This window comes from Netta rufina, assembly GCF_964035555.1.
Source record: "Netta rufina genome assembly, chromosome: 2".
Classification (NCBI taxonomy): Eukaryota; Metazoa; Chordata; class Aves; order Anseriformes; family Anatidae; genus Netta; species Netta rufina.
In genome coordinates, this window is record NC_140124.1 from 9,409,828 (window position 1) to 9,428,773 (window position 18,946).

Below are 18,946 nucleotides of genomic sequence, written 5' to 3' on the forward strand. Positions count from 1 at the left end.
CGCCATCTTGTCTCCACAGCCGGCTGCTCCCCCAGTGCAAGTGAAGCAGCCCCGCCAGCCCCCTCCTCCTCCTCCTCCGCTCCCTCCTCCTCCTCCTCCTTCTCCTCCTCATCCCTCCCACTCCACCCAGCCGTAGCCGCCGGTCAGAAAGGGGGGCGAGCGGGGAAACGAAGGCCGCGGGGCGGGGAAGGGAAGGAAGGGAGGGAGGGAGGTTGAGGGGGGGGGAACCGGGGAGCCGTGAGGGGGGCGGGCGGGCTGTGGGGTGCCCGGCCCTCCCCTGGGGCTCGGCCCTTTTTGGGGGGCCTGTCCCTGCCTGGGGGGTTTGTGCCAGCCCGGGGGGTTGTCCCTTTTTGGGGACTTGTCCCTCCCCGGGGCCGGCAGCCCCTCGGCTCGCCCCCGGTGCCCCCTTGGCGGTGTCAGCTCGGGGGGGGGGCCGGGCTGCGCTCTCGATGGGATAAGCTGTAAACATGTTCAGCTTTGAAGGGGATTTCAAAACAAGGCCCAAGGTGTCCCTCGGAGGAGCGAGTAGGAAGGTAAGAGACGCCGCCTGTCTGTCTCCGTGTTTATGTCTGTGCCTCGGTTTTTCTGGCCCCCCTTTCGGCGTTACCGGGATTTATTTATTTTATTTATTTATTTATTTTTCCTACCGCTGGGCCTTCAAAAAATGGGAGCAGCTATGACTAAGGCTTCCCAGGGAGGAGAAAGCCTCCTCTCCCCACGATGCGTTGATCTTCTACCTCCTCGCCTCTATTTATCTGTCACCATTCTTGCCGAAATCAGGCCCCACGCAGGCTGGGACATGGGGGACGAGGAAATGTCTCCTGAGGTCGCCCCCTCTCCAAGCCAGCTTCTTTGGCTGGGGGACACCTCCGAGCAGCTCCCCTCGCCGGAGGGCTCCTGAGGTGAGCAGGGGAAAGACCCAGAGACCCCTGAAGCATCCCTACAAGGGGAATTTCCTGGGCCTGACCCCCAGGTTGCTGGTGGGGAATGGCCTCACCCGGCCCTACAGCAACGCGAATCATTGGGGGGCTTCAAACCCACCGAGGGCAGGTTGGCAGGTCACACACACAGCTCTAGTTTTTCTCCTCCAAGTTTACATTCAGGCAGCTTGTGAGCAGCGGTTAATTGCCCGCTCTAGCAGGCTGTTGAATCTCCTGGCGTTTATTGATGGAAGCGGTTCTTTTAGGTCTTGCTGGAGTGAAATGGTTTATTTAGGTCTTGCTGATTGGACGGGGTAGTCAGACGCTTAGCCAAGCACAGGAGAGCATGAGGAGCAAGAGAAAGGGCAGAGTGTTTTCAGAAGTGGCCTGATTCGTAAGGGACACTTCAGTGCACTGCTAAAACACTGCTTCCTCATGTTATTGAACGTTATTGCGTGTAAAGCCAATTGCTATGTTCATTCTTACCTTTGAATCTTAACAGGAGTAAAAGTACATCTCAGGTTTTTGTTATTGTACACTGTAAGCAAGTTCAGTTCTCTGAAACTTTTAAGGTTTGTCAGTAAGTTTGGAAGGTAACCAAAATTTAACATCAGTGTTTGATGTTAAAATGACAGTAAACTTTCCTTTTTGGCGTCTTTTACATATTTTATTAAATAAAGGGTGTAACAGGGCTGCATTTAAACCACCTAACTTTTCATCTGAATCATATGCTTATACTAAGATGCTTGTGTTCATAAGACTGCATACAGTGGCATTACATGGGTCGAAAATATAAATATTGTCCAGTTGAAGTAGGAATTGGCAGAACAAGTCCTGGTCCTTGACAATATGCTTTAGGTATTGTAACTTTTGGCATTAACTTGCTAACAGTGGTACTTACAGAACACGTTTCCTTCTCTAGAAGTAAACAACAGACTCAAATCTTCTGTTACACTTACTAAGACCTTAATGAAAATTCAGCAGAATTTTCTGTGGTTATACATTTTTAATGATACGGGACCAATTTATTAACCTTATGCAGGTATAAATTTAGCAGCACAAATATTGTGAGATAAAGGAAGTTGAGACTGATGCACAGGGCTTCACTCTAGCCAATTCAAAGATAATATTTCACGATCAGATTTGTACTGACTGGCCCACAGATTTCAGGATTTCCCATTGCTCCACTGAAGTGCTTGTGCTGTATCAATGCAAATAAGTTAGTCACAGTTCTGGCCATTCTGATTCTGGACATCGTAAAAAGCCCTTGGAATAGTTGCTAATTCTCAGAAAATCTGCAATACTTGGGATTTCAAAACACAGTTTACCTCAACTTTCATGTAAACGCAGTACCACAGAGTTTGGTGTGGTAGGTGTTTGTGTGGGTTTCGAGACTTCTCACCATCTCTTGTCACAGGCTTCTTGTGATTGTGTTTCGTACTCATTAGGCTTCAGTTTTACTGGAGGCTGAATTGTGAAATGTTTCTTTTCAGCTTTTTGTATGCATGGATTAAGAAACTTCTTTTTTAAACTTTCCCATTCTCCTCTCACCTCCCCAGGTGGTATCTTTTTACAAAGCTACAGTGCTTGGTTGAAGCTCCGCTCTTCTGCGACGCTCCATTAGTTAGCTGGATGCTGAATACTGCCTGTTTTGATTCCTTTGGTGGAATAAAACAACTCAGAAATAACATTGGAATCTGTTTGCAGGGTGCTTAATGCTAGGAATTGTCTTCTGCCTGATGCGGGGAAGTTTCCCAAATTTTGTTGTACCTGTACAGCTACATAAGTGACACCTGCTTGGTATAAAAGTGGAGACTCCAGTTTGAGCAGCCAGTCAGCGCTCACTGTGCTAGCGAGGTCATCCTGAAGTGGCTACGACCACATCAGAAACCTTCTGCAAACGTGACCAGTGCAAGATTGGTTTTGCCAGTGTGACCACAGCCACAAACAAGAACCTTGTCTGTCATGGGTCACACATACTGCTACCCCAAATGACATTGCTGCTTATGTTTGTAGTGGAGATGTGCCTAGATCTCCTCGGGCCTTCTGACTGTTAACTTTATTTAGGAAGTCCTACCAGGATGGATACAACTACAGAAATACAGTCCTGTCTAAAACGGGACTTGTCATGGCATTAATTGTGGCAGTTAGAAAACTTACAATCCAAACTGACATGTTCATAAATTTATAAAGACTTAAGGCAGATTAGAGTTGATAGATGTATGAGTTTGAAAAGAGGAATTTGTTTAGGTTCTCAGACTTGAAAGAGAACCCACTTCACTATACCCAATGTGTAAAAAACCAGGCCTTTTAAAAAATGGATGATGAGATGTAATTTAAACATACATTTCATGTTACCGGTAGCTTTCCTAACTGAAGGTACTGAATCCGATGTAGTTTCTCACCACTAAGTTTTATGGTATTTTTGAAGGATAAGAGCAGACAGCTTCAGTTTGTGTTTACACTGTGGGCATCTTACGTTCATTGTGGTGGTCTGGATTGTGGATGGTGTAGCACTTAAATCCAGCTGAACTTTTTTTGAAAACAACAACAAAAAAAAAACAACAAAACAAGCAAACAACAAAAAAAAAGCAGTCTTTGTCTAACTTACTAAGTCCTGGATTTCAGAATTAATTTTATCAAAATAACTGTTCCATGGACTATTCCTTTCAAAATACCGTAGCATTTCAATACGACATTTTAAGTAAGTATAAAAGACAGTAGATGGTAATGTCAGCATTTGGACTGCTCCCTCTGTGTACTTTCACAAATCTGCTGATTCACGTGGATTATTTGCATTAGTTGTGTGTTTGTGTGAGGGTATAGGTACTATTTCTGTGTTTTACTTATTTACAAAGTAGTAAGCTGTTGTTGAAACTACTATTTTTAACTTTGAATGATTATTGTCACCTTCAAAACATGATTCCCTGCTTTTCGAGGCTCTTGGTAAGTTATTTTCAGGTTTAGTTTTTATTATAGCTGGTAAAACCTTCTAAAAATACTTAAGTAAGGGTAGCCTCCAAAACACTTGCCTCGTGTTGGGGTTCCGTATGCAAACATCTTGATTATTGGTGGATGTTTTGTACAGAACATTTGTTGTTGGCCAAGAGGCTGTGGTTGCAGAATTCCTGTGGTGTGGCGGGCAAGAAAATAGATGAATTGAGGAGCTGGTTTGGGTGCAGTTCAGACTGAGCTAACCCAATTCCCTCACTGTACAGTGGGCCAAAACTGATGCTTCTGCACCTGGGTGGTGGTTCCCAGCTCATAGTTCGTTGCCTGTATTGCAAGCAGTGACTGATGTTAGCTCACTGATCTAATCCAATCTAGGCTTTTTTAGGGTGCTATAGGGTGAGCTTTCTGCTGGAGCAGAGAGCTGATGTGATTCGGCCTTCAGGCTGAGGCAGGAGAGGGGTGAGCGTGGCACAGCCCTGGCATCGTTGTTACTGTCCCTTCTGGTGGCTGCTCGTGGGCCTCGCTCATTCTGTCATGAAGGTGGGCTCCTGGTAGCATAGTGCAGAAATATCATTAGCCCTTCAGCCTGATTTGGTCAGGTCAGACCTGTTGATCCTTTACTAATTTTGCCAATTATAAGAAAAAATATGAGGCACCAGTCCTTGAGAGCATAATGTGTAGGGGTACCCCCACGGCTGTGCTGGGGTGTACAAGGGGCTCTGTAGTGCTGCAGCATTCATTTAGGTTGTTAAATGAATTAATGACTTCTTGTAAGCCTTTAAAAGGAAAAATGGCTAAAATAATATTAAGTCAAATTTACTGTGCCATCTGAAATCTGTAAAAATATGCTTTTATAAATCCCAGCACAGTTTAAAATAAAGTATTTTTAATTACAGTGCAAAATGAGATGGCTTTAGAAATTCCTGGAGAGGAAGACTTTTTAACACAGATGAGTTAACACTGATTAAAGAGAAAGTGAAACCAGTACCAGTGAGTGTCTCCTTGTTTCTTTTGTTTTATCTTGTGGAAACACGTGGAAAATTACTAATGAGCCAGTAATGATGACTCTGTAGATTAAGTCCCCTTAATTTTCCTTAACATGGTTGTCTTTGTAACTCGAAGTTCTTTGATTATTAAAGTGTGTTTGTATTTGATTTCAGTAGTTACTGATGCACTTTCTTAAATTAGTAGCATAACATTAAGCATTACATTCCTCAGTGTTCCTTCCCCCACTTCAGCTGAAGTGTCAATAGGAAACTATATAATGTATGCATACTAGATGATTCTTTTTCCTCTCAATAATACTAAGCATCCTCATTTGAAAGGAAGCTACACATGATAGAGCTGTAGTTAGCTGACAGCAGTGATTACACTGTTGTTTTCAGTTTTGCAGTGTTATCTCAAAAGCAGAAATATGTTTTGAATTTACAGGTCTATTTTTTCTGCTTCTTTCTGAGAAGATTAAAAGTGACTCAAAACTGCAATGTCATATGAAATACACGTCTTAACAACCATCCTACAGACAAAGTGGGTGTAAACTTAAAAAGCAACCTGTTTGCATTTCATTTGCTCTCTCGAGCCTCCACTCAATCCGGGTTCCACTGCATGTGGCTTTGTGGCTGCCGTGGTGGAGGTGGTTCCAGATGCTCTCTGAGTCCTAAGGTAAAGTTTGAGCCAAAATGCTGAGATGTTTTCTTGTAAGCACTCTCTCATTGATTTCAGTGAGCCCAGACTTTCCTTGGACAAATGCCACTTCTGTGGGGCATATTTTAAGTATTTTCAAGCATCTCCTTCTGGAAGATGGCTTTCTGTACCATCTTCCTTAATCACGACTTAAATATTCAGAGATGTAAAGAGTCACAAACTGTTTTAGAGCAGATTTTTTCAAGCTCCTGGTTGTGTTTTACTCAGGCTAGTAGAGCTGTATGTTTGATGGAATTCAAATTGTCCAGGGTCAGTTCAAGACACTGCGTGTCTTTAAAATACTAACTTCTTTTAATGCTCAGAAAAGCCAATTGATGTGGAGTTTATCTTGTCTAAAATAGTACTGGGAATTAGAAAAGCTGCTGAGAACCACTTTGGAGAGGGATGTCTGCCCAGTGTCCACATTTATTCGCTATAAATAGATGCTACAAAATCTTCCTTTTATTAGCTGGACTTATCAATTTACCAAGCACTTGTGTTGAAAGGAATATTCTTCTCTAAATTGCTTAGGTCACCTTATTTACTTTGGTTATGTGGTTCAAACTAAATTTGACTGAAATGTCACAACCCTTATTTTAAGGAAAGAAGTACCTGTCTTTTGTATATTAAAAGATGAAGTGTTTTTTTTTTTTTTTTCCCCATAAAAATTTCTTAGAAGTCTTGCCTTGTACGGTCTATTTTAATGCTAGATAGAATAGCATTTTTAACTTACTAAATAATCACCTATATTTTACAAAGCAATCTCAACTGTTTATTAACAGTATTTCAATTGTTAACATTTTTCTTTATGCTTTCAAAGTGTGTTGTTGTTGTTTTTAAATAATGGGTTCACTATTTAAACAGTACCTGAAAACAATTGCTTACTTTCATGTTTGCACCTGACAAATTTTCAAATTTACTAGCATGGAGTTAAGATGCCTTGATTAACATGGCTGTCCAGGAGTGTTCAATTTCAGTTTTTAAGACTCAACAAATCCTAGGAATATATTTTGGGGAAAAAAAAGGTTTTTTGTTTTTCTTTTTTCTGACCCGATTTTTGAGCCAAGAGTGCTGAAAGTTTAGAAACAATTGCATGTAAAAATGCAGGACAAAAAGGAGCATAATTCATATATTTTCTGTTATTCAGTCTTTTTTCTAGGTGTTTTAACACTGGAAGTAGTGTAAGCATACTTTTGCAGGAAAACAGTATATTTCGACAAAATTAGGTCAAGAAAGCAGTCCTAATTTCCAATGTGATTTTTCTTATGTATTTAATGTGAATTGAAGTACTGATGTTTACATCGTTAGGCTGTCGGATGCTGCTCTTCTCCTCAGCTCATCATCAGCAGTGGTACAGCTTTGAACTTTGCACTACATACCAGCTTTATCCTGATGTATAATTTAACATTTTAAATATTCCTTTATATTTTTTTGATGACTGTTACAGACTTTGTTTGCTGTCCTCCATCTGCTTCCTTCTTTTCACTTCTTTCCCCTTCTGTCTTACTCGTTGAGTCATTATCCATAATGTCATGGTGTGTTTTGCTGTTTCTTTGCTTTCTTGTTTGTGTCGTGCCTCACATACCTGGTGAAGAAAACTTCTCACAGTGCAGGTTGTATTCTTGGGCTTGAGGTTGGTTGTCTTTACTGCAGAAAGACCAGTGGAGAAAGGAGCAGGCAGAAAAGGGTCTGTTAATACAGAAAACATTGCATGAAACAAGCAGACGGTGTGTTCTGGGCTTTGGAGGCCAAGCTTCTGGAGGAAGGAATACCAAAAAATAGGAGGTGTCGGGAGTTACGGGTGAATGGCTTTCTCCTTCTTTTGAGCTAGGGTTGGAGGTAGGAAGACAAACTGATGCTTCTTTCCCTGGCTGCCTACCTTAATGAGTAGGATTGATACCTGCCTTCTGTACCCAAAAGGAGAACATCAGCCCCTCTAGCTGGAAAGTGGATAGCTTGATCAGCACAGAGGTGAGGCGGGGGGGGGGGGGGAGTAGGAGTGAGCTGGGTGTAATCTATGGAAGCTACTGTAACATGGTCTCATGCTGTCCGTAGCTGTGGCAGGGGCTAGGACAAGAGGTAGTGTAATGCTGTCCCACGGCTGGCAGCAGTTGTGTCCCCCGTGTAGGTGGGAGCTGTCAGATGTGCAGCACTTCCAGTAGCGGGGCTGCAGATCTGTGGTGTTGACAACCAGCCACAGAGACTGGACATCTTCTGGGTTATGCAGAGCTACTGAGTTCAGCTCTTTTTCATCAGTCTGTTTATTGTGAGTCTAGACAGGGAAGATTTCGGAGATGACTCTGCAGTAAGCTGTCTTTAAGAAGTTTGATAGAATCCCATTTGTAGGTGAAGAAAATAATTTCATAGTTCCTGTCATCTCTTTCCCCCAGCAGGTTTCTTCTTGATTGCATATTTATACTGTTTTTTCTTAGTTTCTGAAATGAGATATTGAAATCGTGTTGAATACACAAGTAGCTCTCAAGGAGATATCATTGTTTAAAATGCATTTCTTGCGTTGAATTTGAATACAGTCTTTGGCCATACTTATGATTGCATTCCTTTGTTTCTGTTCTGTATGTGTGCCACCTGCACAAGAACAGAATTATTTGACCTGTAATCATTTCTTTTATGTTAGGTGATACTTACCTGAATATTTTGTTTGTTGTCTTAAGGCAGTTCCTCTCTTATACCTAATTTAACAAGATGGTGTTTATCTTTCAAATACTCAAAGCAAGTTTACGACATAGACTAGAATTTGTAGTGTCTTTTTTTTGAAGTGGATTAATTTAAGAAGTGGTCACTTCAGTAAGATCCCGGTACACAGCTGGTGATACACTAAGTGAGGGATGGCTGCCCTCTTATATCTCTCTGTACCCAAATACATTAGGTTATTTGATTCTGGTAAGCTCCCATGCCATTTATTTACTTTTTTTCTATCAATCACTTGCATTTATTCTGTTTGTCTCTTTTTCATATCATTCCCTTCTCCACTCATGTTGTAAATTGTCTTTTATTTTCTTTGTGTTTTGTTGCTTTTTGTTGTTGTTAATGGGCTCTGAATTGGAAGGAGAAACTTAGCACCATTGCTTCTAATCAGAAATGCTCTCAACTGCCTCTGCCTGCAGGATGAAGGGCTCCAGGACTGCTGAAGAAGTGTCACTGAGATAATTACTAAACATTTCTAGCAACGTTTTACTAACTTGCACAATGTATTGGGCATCAGCTGTTGGAAAAGAAGTAATCTATATAAAAAAAAAGCCTTGACATTTTAGGTTGTCTCTTGGGTATTTCTTAGTTTAGAACATTATTTAGTCTTCTTTTTGAGTGATGGCAGAAACTTGTTTCCAGGCAGATCCAACCCCTTTCCTGTTGCTTGAAATGTGTTGTCTTAAATACGGATTTTGGTACAATTTGTTTTCACTGTGTTTAACGCCTGGAAAAAAACTTGTATTTAGAGGGCAGTCGCTGTATTTAGTGGTCTCTTTGGCTGTAAAATACTGTTTTTAGAGGAAAAGATGGCTAACCTTCTTGTGGGATTTTTTCCTTTGTGCTTGCTCCAGTAAATGATGTGAAATACAAATCTAGTTTGAAATTCTTTTGTTGCATCTATGTTTTTTCTTCTCCTTGGTGCTCTGTGCTAAAGTATTTTCTATCCTAAGAAATTTGGAGAATCGTGACCTCCTTACTTCCTTTGTGTCTTGAGAAAAGCAGTGCAGAGCTTTGCCTTCAGTTCTTCTATCTGCCTATAGGCACAGGAAATATTGCAGTGCAGTTGTTTTAGAAGTGGTTAAATATTTTTAAAATGCTTGTTTGCCAAATTTAGCTTTATTTTTATGTATTTAGATACAATACGTCTTCAGCTTGAGGGTATATTATTTCTTAACTTCTCTAGACTAAGAATGCCATAAGAAAATGCGAGTTATTATTTTTGTAGTAGAAGGAAAAAAAAAAAAGTAGTTTCCTAAAATATATGGTCTTAGACTGGACTTAGGAAGGTGCCAGGGTACTTTCAAATGTTACTTTGTACAGTGGGAGCTGAAAACCCTGCATCCGAAAAGAATTATTTTGTGTATTTCACAGGAAAAAACACAGATCCACCCCATAAGAGATTCTTGCAAATAAAACATTGTTTGTATTTTGTAACTTATGTGCACAAATCTAAGGTTGTGGCTTAAATGCTAACGCACAGGTTTGCTCTTGTACTGGTGGTGTCCTTCAGAGGCTTCATGAATACTTAAGTTGTGTTTTCTTTTCCTTTGTTGGAGAGAGCGTTCTCCTGAAAGTTTCAGTTTGTAGCTTTAACTTCATTTAGAGTTCAACGTTTTTAAAGAAAAAAAACACATCACATTTATTATATGAGTCTATTTTGACAACCTTTCTGGACAAGTTGTGAGAAAAGAAGTAAATACATGTTTAACGCTTTTTTCAGGTTAGACAAAGCGTAGAGCTTTGGAACAGTGTGGGATTACCTCGAGCGTGCCACAACTTGCTGTGCATACCTGGGCCAATAGTTTACACTCTGAGCAGGGAAAATGCTAAACATTTAGAAGTACCTGGTGGGATTGGGACCCTAGGATGCTTCAGCTTCCCCATTTGTAAATGAATTTTGTTTGCCTAGGTTATTGGGATGCTGAGAACACAAACCTGGACAGGGCGCAGTCCGTTTGGCTATTGCCTGCCTGTCCCTTTTTACGTAACCTCTGTCACCAGGCTTCTGGGAGGCTGTGTGCAGAAAATGGTTAACAGTCAACTTTTGTTCCCCAAATGTGTAGATTAAATATCATGAACAATTTTAAATCGTGTTTGGATGAAGGTGTAATAGTATCTTTCTTTTTGCTTTCTAGGAGGAAAAGGCTTCTCTCCTGCATCGCACTCAGGAAGAAAGGCGAAAACGAGAGGTAAAGTAGACTGTAAGCATTTGCATGCGCACTGGATTTTTCTTTGATGTGATAACATTTGCAGCCCAAAGTACTTTATTCCACTGCAGTTGTACTTAGTTCAGGAATGCTTTGTTTCAGTTTGTGAGTACTATGTAGTCTTCCAATATACTAGAAGTGACAAAACTGGCTGCTTTTATGGTTCTTCCCAGAAGCGATTTTCATCTCAAAAGAAGGTAATTAAGTATGCACTGGGTGCGAAGGGAATTTTTCCTTTTATTATGATGCTCGTTTATCTAATCTTTGTTGAGAAAAGCTAGGTGTTTGGTTAGTAAATTGTGTGTCTTTGCCATGCCCATAATCTGTTAGTATGAATTGGTCTTGGCAGACTGCCTTCTACACCTGTTTTGGCTGTGGTTTCCAGGATGACCTTCCATAAGCCACGTCCCCAGTTTGCGTCTCAGATCTGTAAAGGGCTTGAATGCATCATAAAGTGCTTTGAAATCAGCAAATAATTGAGAGGCAATTGTGAGGCTGATGTGTGAGTCTAGGAAATCTTAATACTGACTTGTGATGTATGTTACTGGCATAGATAATTCAGTCTGGAACAAAGCAAAGGAGGAAATACACACTGAAAGGAAAAGTAGCAGTTTTGAAACATAACATCTTAGTGAATTTGCCCCTTCCAACCTGGGCTGTTCTGTGATTCAGTGATAAGTGGCAATCTAAAAACAATTTAGTACTATTGCATGGAAGTGAATACATTCATTTTATCTTTCTTTCCTTTTCTGGTATGAGGAGAAATCATTTCTGGTCTTAAGAAATGATTTTAAAAATATAACTGTCTAGTTTTCATGCTAATCAGGAAAACAGAATGTTTACCCCTTTCAAGATGTTTGACCCTTGCTAGATTAAAGACAGGTTCTGTGGGGGCTTATCCTTTTCTGCAGACAGTTACTGCTTTTTTCTCTCCAACCTAGATGTACAAATATGGACCAAGTTTAAGTACAAAATTGCTAGGATTTTTCCAGTTATTTAAAAATGCTGTTACAAGTCACACTTATGATCACTGAGACCTTAACAAGTGCAAAAAGATTGTTGTGCTTCAAAACCATTTTGCCAACTATCAAAATAACCCATTCAGTTGTTCAGTTCTGTCTGGTGCAAAGGCGATGCAGCGCCATGTATCTGTATGTGTACACACATGTACGCGTACACATACAGTCATCTTTGGCACATACCAGTCACTCACAAAATGAATGAAGATTTTGTTCAGAGAAGAGAATATTATTACTGTTATTATTTTTAAAGGATGACTCTTCTGATAATAAAGGCAGTTGTGGCTTTAAAAAAAACGTCTGTAGCAGAACCTTAGCAGTGACCTTAAACACTGGGTCACTAAATCACAGTTCTGTGTGCTAGGATAAAGCCTGTGACTAGAGAAAATGAGAAGGTGTCTATCTTTTAGTCAAGCATTACATTATGGTTATGAAGAGACAGCCTGTCTGTAACTGAAACTCTCTCCTGCTTTCCCCCATACTTTGTATTGTCTCTGTTAGAAACTTCAGAGAGGAAGAATATCCTCTGGCGTATCAAATTTTAATCTTTGGTTCAGGCTCTGTAGGTAACAGGCTCTTTCAAGCTTATTCAGATTAGTTGACTGGGGAACTGAGGTTTCCAGGAAAAGTAAAATAGACATTGGATGGTAATTCAGAAATGGATCTTGGTGTTTCTCTGGTCAGTTCTGTTCAAGTTCTTGTCCATAAAATTTGGATTTTTTTTTTCCCCAATAAAATGAGAAGTCAAGGGTTTTGAGTTTATAAGTTTAATTATAGTGTTTTGGAAAGTTCACCAACTGCTTTGTAGTGTTAGGTTTGATGAGCAAGTATTTATTCGCTTCCCTTTTCATCTTCTAAGAAACTAAATGGACATTGTTAGAAACCTAATTACAGTAGCCACTTCCCGTAGATTTTTATTGTGATCGGATACACTGGGGGTGTTGTCAGGAGATACGTGGTGTGCTCTTTCAATAGTACATGAAGCAAACTGGCTTTCAGTTCCTCAAAGTGAGTCATCTTAAAGGGATGATTTTAACTACTCTTTCTAGCTAATGAGGAAGACTTCATAAAGTTATGTACTTCATATGACTTGTTTGAAGGAGCGAGCAGGAATTCTTATACCATAAAGTGCAGTTAGGCATTAAGCTTAATTTTCCTTCTGACAGCAGTATTCTCACCAAATAACTTTTTTTCTGTTATTTATTCTGTTATTTTTTGTTGTTTTTTTTTTTTCCCTACATCCAAACTGTACCAGGCTCTTAATGCTGGTATATTACTTGAATGGAAATGAATAAGTGGGACTTCAAGGTCAGCTGCTCTGTGCAGAAAGATGAGTAGTATTATTGAATTTGGTCATTGCTTCAACATTGTAGTATTAAGACTTTGTCTAATCAAAATTAAATGTGTTTTTTGAATAGTATTATGTACTTACTGAGTATTAAAAATTATTTTGTATGACATAGTGCAAACTTAAAGCCAGACAAAACTTCCTCCCCAGTTTATGTGTTGGCTGCTGAACTTCAGTGCTTAATTTTCATTAAATTTCATTTTGAATACAAATAAATCTGATAAAAGTGTAGAAAATGAAGTTGGTTCTAGTGCTGATTTTTGATTTATTCTTTTTTTTCTTTTTTTTTTTTTCAGGAAGAAAGGCGGAGGCTGAAAAATGCAATAATAATCCAGTCATTTGTAAGGGGGTACAGAGACAGAAAACATCAAGTAAGTATTCATTTATTTATTGAGAAAGATGCAAAACAGTTTTGCTGGAAGAGAGGCTTTCTAGTTAAAAAATAAAAATAAAAATCCATTGAGAGATCTTTGGTTTTTGAGTATTTTGTGACCTAACAGAACACAAGTTTTCCTCTTCATATCTTCCAATGAACCTCATCTTCTTAGTAGATGAATGCAGAGCACTTTTATGACAGCTGACTTCAGTTTTTTTGTGTTTACAGTGTGTATGAAAACACTTATACACTTGCAGCTTTCACATGCCAGTGAAGCTTTGTGTGTATGCATGTGTGTGAGGCTAAGGTGGTAGCCTGAGTCAAAAGATTCTTTTTGCTGGATTGATTATTCTGTTTAAATTTGCTAATATTTATTGAGTAAACTAGTTGAAAATATTTGATGTAATGTTCTTTACTTGAAAAGTAAAAAATTTGTTGCCAGGTGTACCTTTGAATTACAGAAGGCAAACATGGCTTTGACTGTGCTTCTGTGTGTATGCTTTGATCTGTTAATGAATATGTGCTGCATGCACTTAATTACTTTGCTACCTCTTAGGATAGGAAACTGAAATCAGTTTTTTAAAGCTTTGCATCCCTATATAACTTCATAACCATTATTGATATATTAATGTTATTTTGTTTCAAAGTACTCTATCCAAAGAAGTGAATTTGATCGCTGTGCTAACTTGGCCCAGTCTGGAGGAACATTTTCCACCGCTAATGGAGCTGATTTGACCCTTTTAGTTCGTCAGCTACTCTTTTTCTATAGACAGAATGAGGATTCTAAGCGTCTGGTGAGTACTGTTAAAGATTTTGATTGGTAGTAGACTTTTTTCATATACTTTTAAAATATTATTTCACTTGGAAGGTTTAGAAGGGATGCAGAAACAGCTTTGACTACTTCAGTAAATTCATTTAGAAGTTCTGTATTTTGTTGGCCTGTAAAACATCAGCATCCCAACTTTTGTTGTTCTTTGTTTAGACAGAATAACTTAAAATTAGATTTTATATTTGTGTACACATGCACACATACACAGTCTGAGTCATGAAGAATCCTCCTGTGTAATCCACAATTCAATAAATTAGTTACATTTTTTAACAACTTTTTTCTCCTACCTGTCTGGTAATTTCTAAGGTGTTTTTCTTAACGGAGAAACTTGTTGAAAGAGTTAGTTGTAAATATATTTCAGTGTTACTCTTGGGAGTTTAATAATAACTTATGTGTTTTATGTTGTTTAACAAATCGCTATTTTTTTCTGTAACTGAAAACGTGTGTCTTATTTTGTGTTTTGTAAGTTCTCCAAAAGCATTATTGCATACATTTATGAACAATTTAATATAAGTTTTGTAAGTATAAGGAATGTAGATATATATATATATATATATATATATATATGCTACATACAACTACTGTTTCTATGCTTGATACAACAGGACTGAAATACAGTTATGTGTTGGAATAAAAAACACAGTTAGTTGTAATAAACAGTAAACTTGTGTGTATCTTTTCACAGATATGGATGTGTCAGAATTTAATTAAACAGAGTTCTCAGTTTGTTAAGCAATTGGATAGTCCAGACAGACTTACGTGCTTATTCCAAATAAAAAGACTGTTGGGGCTGTGTTGCAGGTAATTTTTTTTTTTTTCTATATGCTACTGTCTAAGAAATTTTCAGGAATTACACTGGACACTTGTTTCTTCCTTTTTTGCAGCAAGTGAAGTATTACAAGTAAATTTACTTAAGGAGAGGTTTATGTAAACCATATATGCAGACCATTAAAGTGATACTTTTTCCTGTTTAAAAACAATGTTCTTGAAGTCCATTAACTCTCAGGTTCATATGCAGCATGTGTTTAAGGGCTGCTCTGCCTATTGATAGACTTAAGTGTATTCTCAAGTGTTGCGTGTATCAGTATCATTATAAGTTTTTGTTGAAACCAGAAGGTTTTCTTGGGGACTGACAGTGATTGGAAGTTACCATCAGAGTTAAATTATTATTCAGGGATATGCTTTGGATGTTCTACTTTGAGACTAATATTATTTAGAGTGCCCTTTCTTTATTTTTAAAAATATTTCTTATTTTTATTTTTAACATTCATGAGAAGTTCTAACTTTTGATGATATGTTAATGAAAAACGTGAAAGTATATAACACCTTAACAAAAGAAAAAAGTAGCTTGATGACAGTTACATCTGCCAAAAAGTTCTTCTGGTCAGAGTATCTTTATTCCATTTAGTGAAATGTCTTGGCTGTGGTATCAAAATCATTTTTACTGTTACATCCTGTATTTGTAGATGGCTAGGAGAGAAAGGGCATTGTTAGGGTAAGCATGCCTGTATGTACCTCACTGTAACAAATCGTTGTAATTCTAAACCGTCTCTGAATCATCACCACTTCTGTGGTTACTGGTAGTTGTTCCATAAGAAATTTGCTAAAAGGTTGGGGATGGTTGTATTTTTAATACTTAAGTCTGTAATCAAAGGCATGCTGCTTCAGTTAAACATACGATGTTTCCCTGTGTTGTTTCCCAGCCCATACTGCTCTGGGGCTTTCTTGACTTCATTTTTAATATGGGTAGTAACACATGTTTTTCCAACATGTTTTGTTGGACATGTTCCAACGTCTTTGCTTCCAGTCAGTGCAGCAGACTTCCAAACTTTAAAGTCACTGAAATAAAGAATTTTATAGGATTTAAAGAGAGTGCAAGATGCATAGAAACTGTAAAATCAGGAATTATTATTGTAACAATGCAAGAAAGAGATGCAATTATTGAAAAGACTTGGAAACCAAGTAGAGATCACAGAATCACAGAATCACAGAATTTCTAGGTTGGAAGTTACTTTAAGATGAATTTAAAAAGTTTCTGTAGGTTTGTCAATCAATGTGCAAGTCTCTGTGGTGAAATAAGAGAAATCTCTTGGTAAATAATTTCAATTTCATTTCATTCATAGGCTGTTGCAAAATTGCAATGATGACAGTCTGAATGTTGCACTTCCTATGAGAATGCTTGAGGTATTTTCATCTGAGAATACGTATTTGCCTGCTTTACAAGATGTCAGCTACGTGACATCACTAATTGAACAAATTTTGCACTACATGATTCAAAAAGGTGAGTAGCTAGGAACTAGAAGTTCTCAGAAATGATCTGGAATTGAAGAGAATGTGTAATACCTGGAGACCATGTTGTGGTAAAGGCAAAACGTAATTAATAAATCAAATGCTGCATTTACTAACCCATACGTTAAGTGGATATATCGCTTGTAATGAGATCGTTGCTTGAGAAATTACTGGTTGATTTCTTTGGACTTTCTATTTATAAATTCAATATTCCATTGTTTGAGTTTGAGGATGGATATTACCTAACAAAACTTTATTCTGGTAGCTGCTTGCATGCGTGTATGTTTGGGATTCACATGTGCAGACGCTTCCTAGCAGCTCTGAGTGTTAGTTATGTAAACCTTGTGTATTCTTTTACAGTAGTGTTCTCTGTAACTGCTAATGATAATTATAGTACATTGGCATTGATTTTTCATCCTGCTAACACTAGATAGAGACACTTTAGCAAAGAGGTGATGACCCAGCTTTTATTTCCTTTGTAGCATCATCTGCAAAACTGTTTGCTGAGTGGCAATCAGTTACACCTGTGCAAACATACTGGAAGTTAATGAATTGTGTCGTTATCACCTAAATTATTTTTTGTCTTGAAAAAACTTTATTACTCTGGGGATGTGTGAAAAAAGTTATTTGCTTTTCTGATGTTGTTTGCATTTGCAAGACTGGTAGAAATTACGAAACCAGTATAAAATAAGCATCTTCATTGGTATTAAATATAAAAAGTGCACTTTCCAATTTGTTAATTAATTTTTGTAATAATTCTGTATTTGTAGGCTTTAAAATATATTCAGTAGGACAAGGCTATCTTATCCTGTTACTAAGGGTGTGTACAACTACTACACATTGAAGTTACTATGGACAAAAAGTGACTTTGACTGTAGCACTTTTATTTTACTTGTGTAGGCATAATTAGTACTACAGAAGTACTTGTGTTTATCTTATTGTTTACTGTATTAACAGTATCTTTCCAAATACTTTTATATTTGTTCTTTTAGTATAATATTCCATTCTTACAACTGATACGAGGGTTTACCAATATATTAAATGATAAATTTTAGTAAAAAAAAAAAATCAGCTTTTTAATCGTTTATCACTAAAACAGAAAGAATCATTTGTGTGCAAATGCCAATGTACAGTCTTTTTTATCATTATCGTAAGTCATTATTTAGGATGGTTAAGTTGCAAAGAATCAGGTAGATAGCTTTTATTAATATATGATTTTGCATATAATTTGTCTTCCATATGCACTTTACCAGCATTGCTAAGTCATTCCTTACGGGACTTCCATTTGTTGCATTATATGTCAAGGTAGACAGTCCCAGACAACGGGAACTCAGTCTCTGAATGAGAAAGAGAAATACCACTTATGTATGGTGGTTCCTGTAGTAGTGGAACTTGTCTTAATTTAGGAGTTCATTGAACAAGAGGAAGTTGGATTAAGAAGAATGAAGTCACGTGATTCCATTTGTACTGTAGTGAGACAAAAACAGATTTCTGACAGCAAGACAGATTACCCTCTGTATAAATCTTTATAGCTTGGGTGGTAATACATTTTATTACTGTCTGAGAGATTCCTGTTTTGGAACGGTAATTGTTTCCTTCAGTCTCCTAAAGCAAGATGTTTGCAGAATTGAGATATTCTGGCAACAAGATTCTTAGCTGTAAGATGCCATGGTTTGGTCATTGTTTTAAAATAAAAAATAAATCAATCACTTTAAACTTTACCAGCAGAATTGATTGGTTTTTGAAAGTCAAACTGACTTTGAATGTGGTTATCTATGATTTTATTCAGAGATGTTTTCAAAGATATTGCTCATACCTCCTTTTAGTTATGTGAATGTGACTTTTGGACTCTTGAAAAATGTCTTATAACACTTTTCATAGCAATGAATTCCTTAAAGTTATAAATGCTAAGTATATGTTGTTTCATAAAGAAAACAAGTAACACCGTATTTTAAAAACACTACTTTTTTTTTTTTTTTTCAGGCTACTACAGGTCGCTTTATTTGTTAATTAACAATAAGCTTCCATCGAGTATTGAGTATTCAGATGTTTCTCGAGTCCCTATTGCAAAAATACTTCTGGAGAATGTTCTGAAACCATTGCACTTTACGTATAGCTCCTGTCCAGAAGGTGCAAGGTAAGTAAGAATAATACCAGCTATTCTCATACTTTTTACTGTCAAAGTTTCACAGTTTATAAGTGTCTAGCTTTTCTTGCAATGTGATTTATTTGCACTAGTAATGATTTATATAGGAAGGCAAGTGTGCAAAATGTATTTGAGAATAAAGATACAGCCAAAGGCAAGTGGAAAAAAAAAAAAGAGTCAGGTATATGGAAAGACAGAACTAAAATGAAACTGTCTGTATTGCGTGTGATGTTTTTTGTTACAGTATTTTTTATTTTTAGGGAAAAAAAAAAAACAGGAATTTTTTGTTAATTTTTTATTTCAAGGTAAGTGACAAATTTAATTTCAGAGTAGTTTTCCATGAGTTCATCGGAAGTTTAAAGGCTAAAATTACATATAAGATCATCAGGAAAGGATGTAATAGGAAGTGCCTTTTTGAGAAACCTGAGAAATTCAGTTTACTGGTACAGAATTTATGGAATGTCTCTT

At 37.8% G+C, this 18,946-nt stretch overlaps 1 protein-coding gene across 1 annotated transcript in view; it reads left to right on the forward strand.

Moving 5' to 3' along the window:
- Positions 1–271: 271 nt before the first annotated feature.
- Positions 272–18,946, forward strand: part of UBE3C (ubiquitin protein ligase E3C) — a 76,521-nt gene continuing 57,846 nt past the window's right edge. The window contains exons 1-7 of the mRNA XM_084282658.1: positions 272–533; positions 10,400–10,453; positions 13,135–13,209; positions 13,862–14,008; positions 14,729–14,844; positions 16,167–16,324; positions 18,316–18,469. Of these exons, the coding sequence (XP_084138784.1) occupies positions 468–533; positions 10,400–10,453; positions 13,135–13,209; positions 13,862–14,008; positions 14,729–14,844; positions 16,167–16,324; positions 18,316–18,469 (770 nt within the window). The 5' untranslated portion in view covers positions 272–467. The remainder of the gene's footprint in view (positions 534–10,399; positions 10,454–13,134; positions 13,210–13,861; positions 14,009–14,728; positions 14,845–16,166; positions 16,325–18,315; positions 18,470–18,946) is intronic.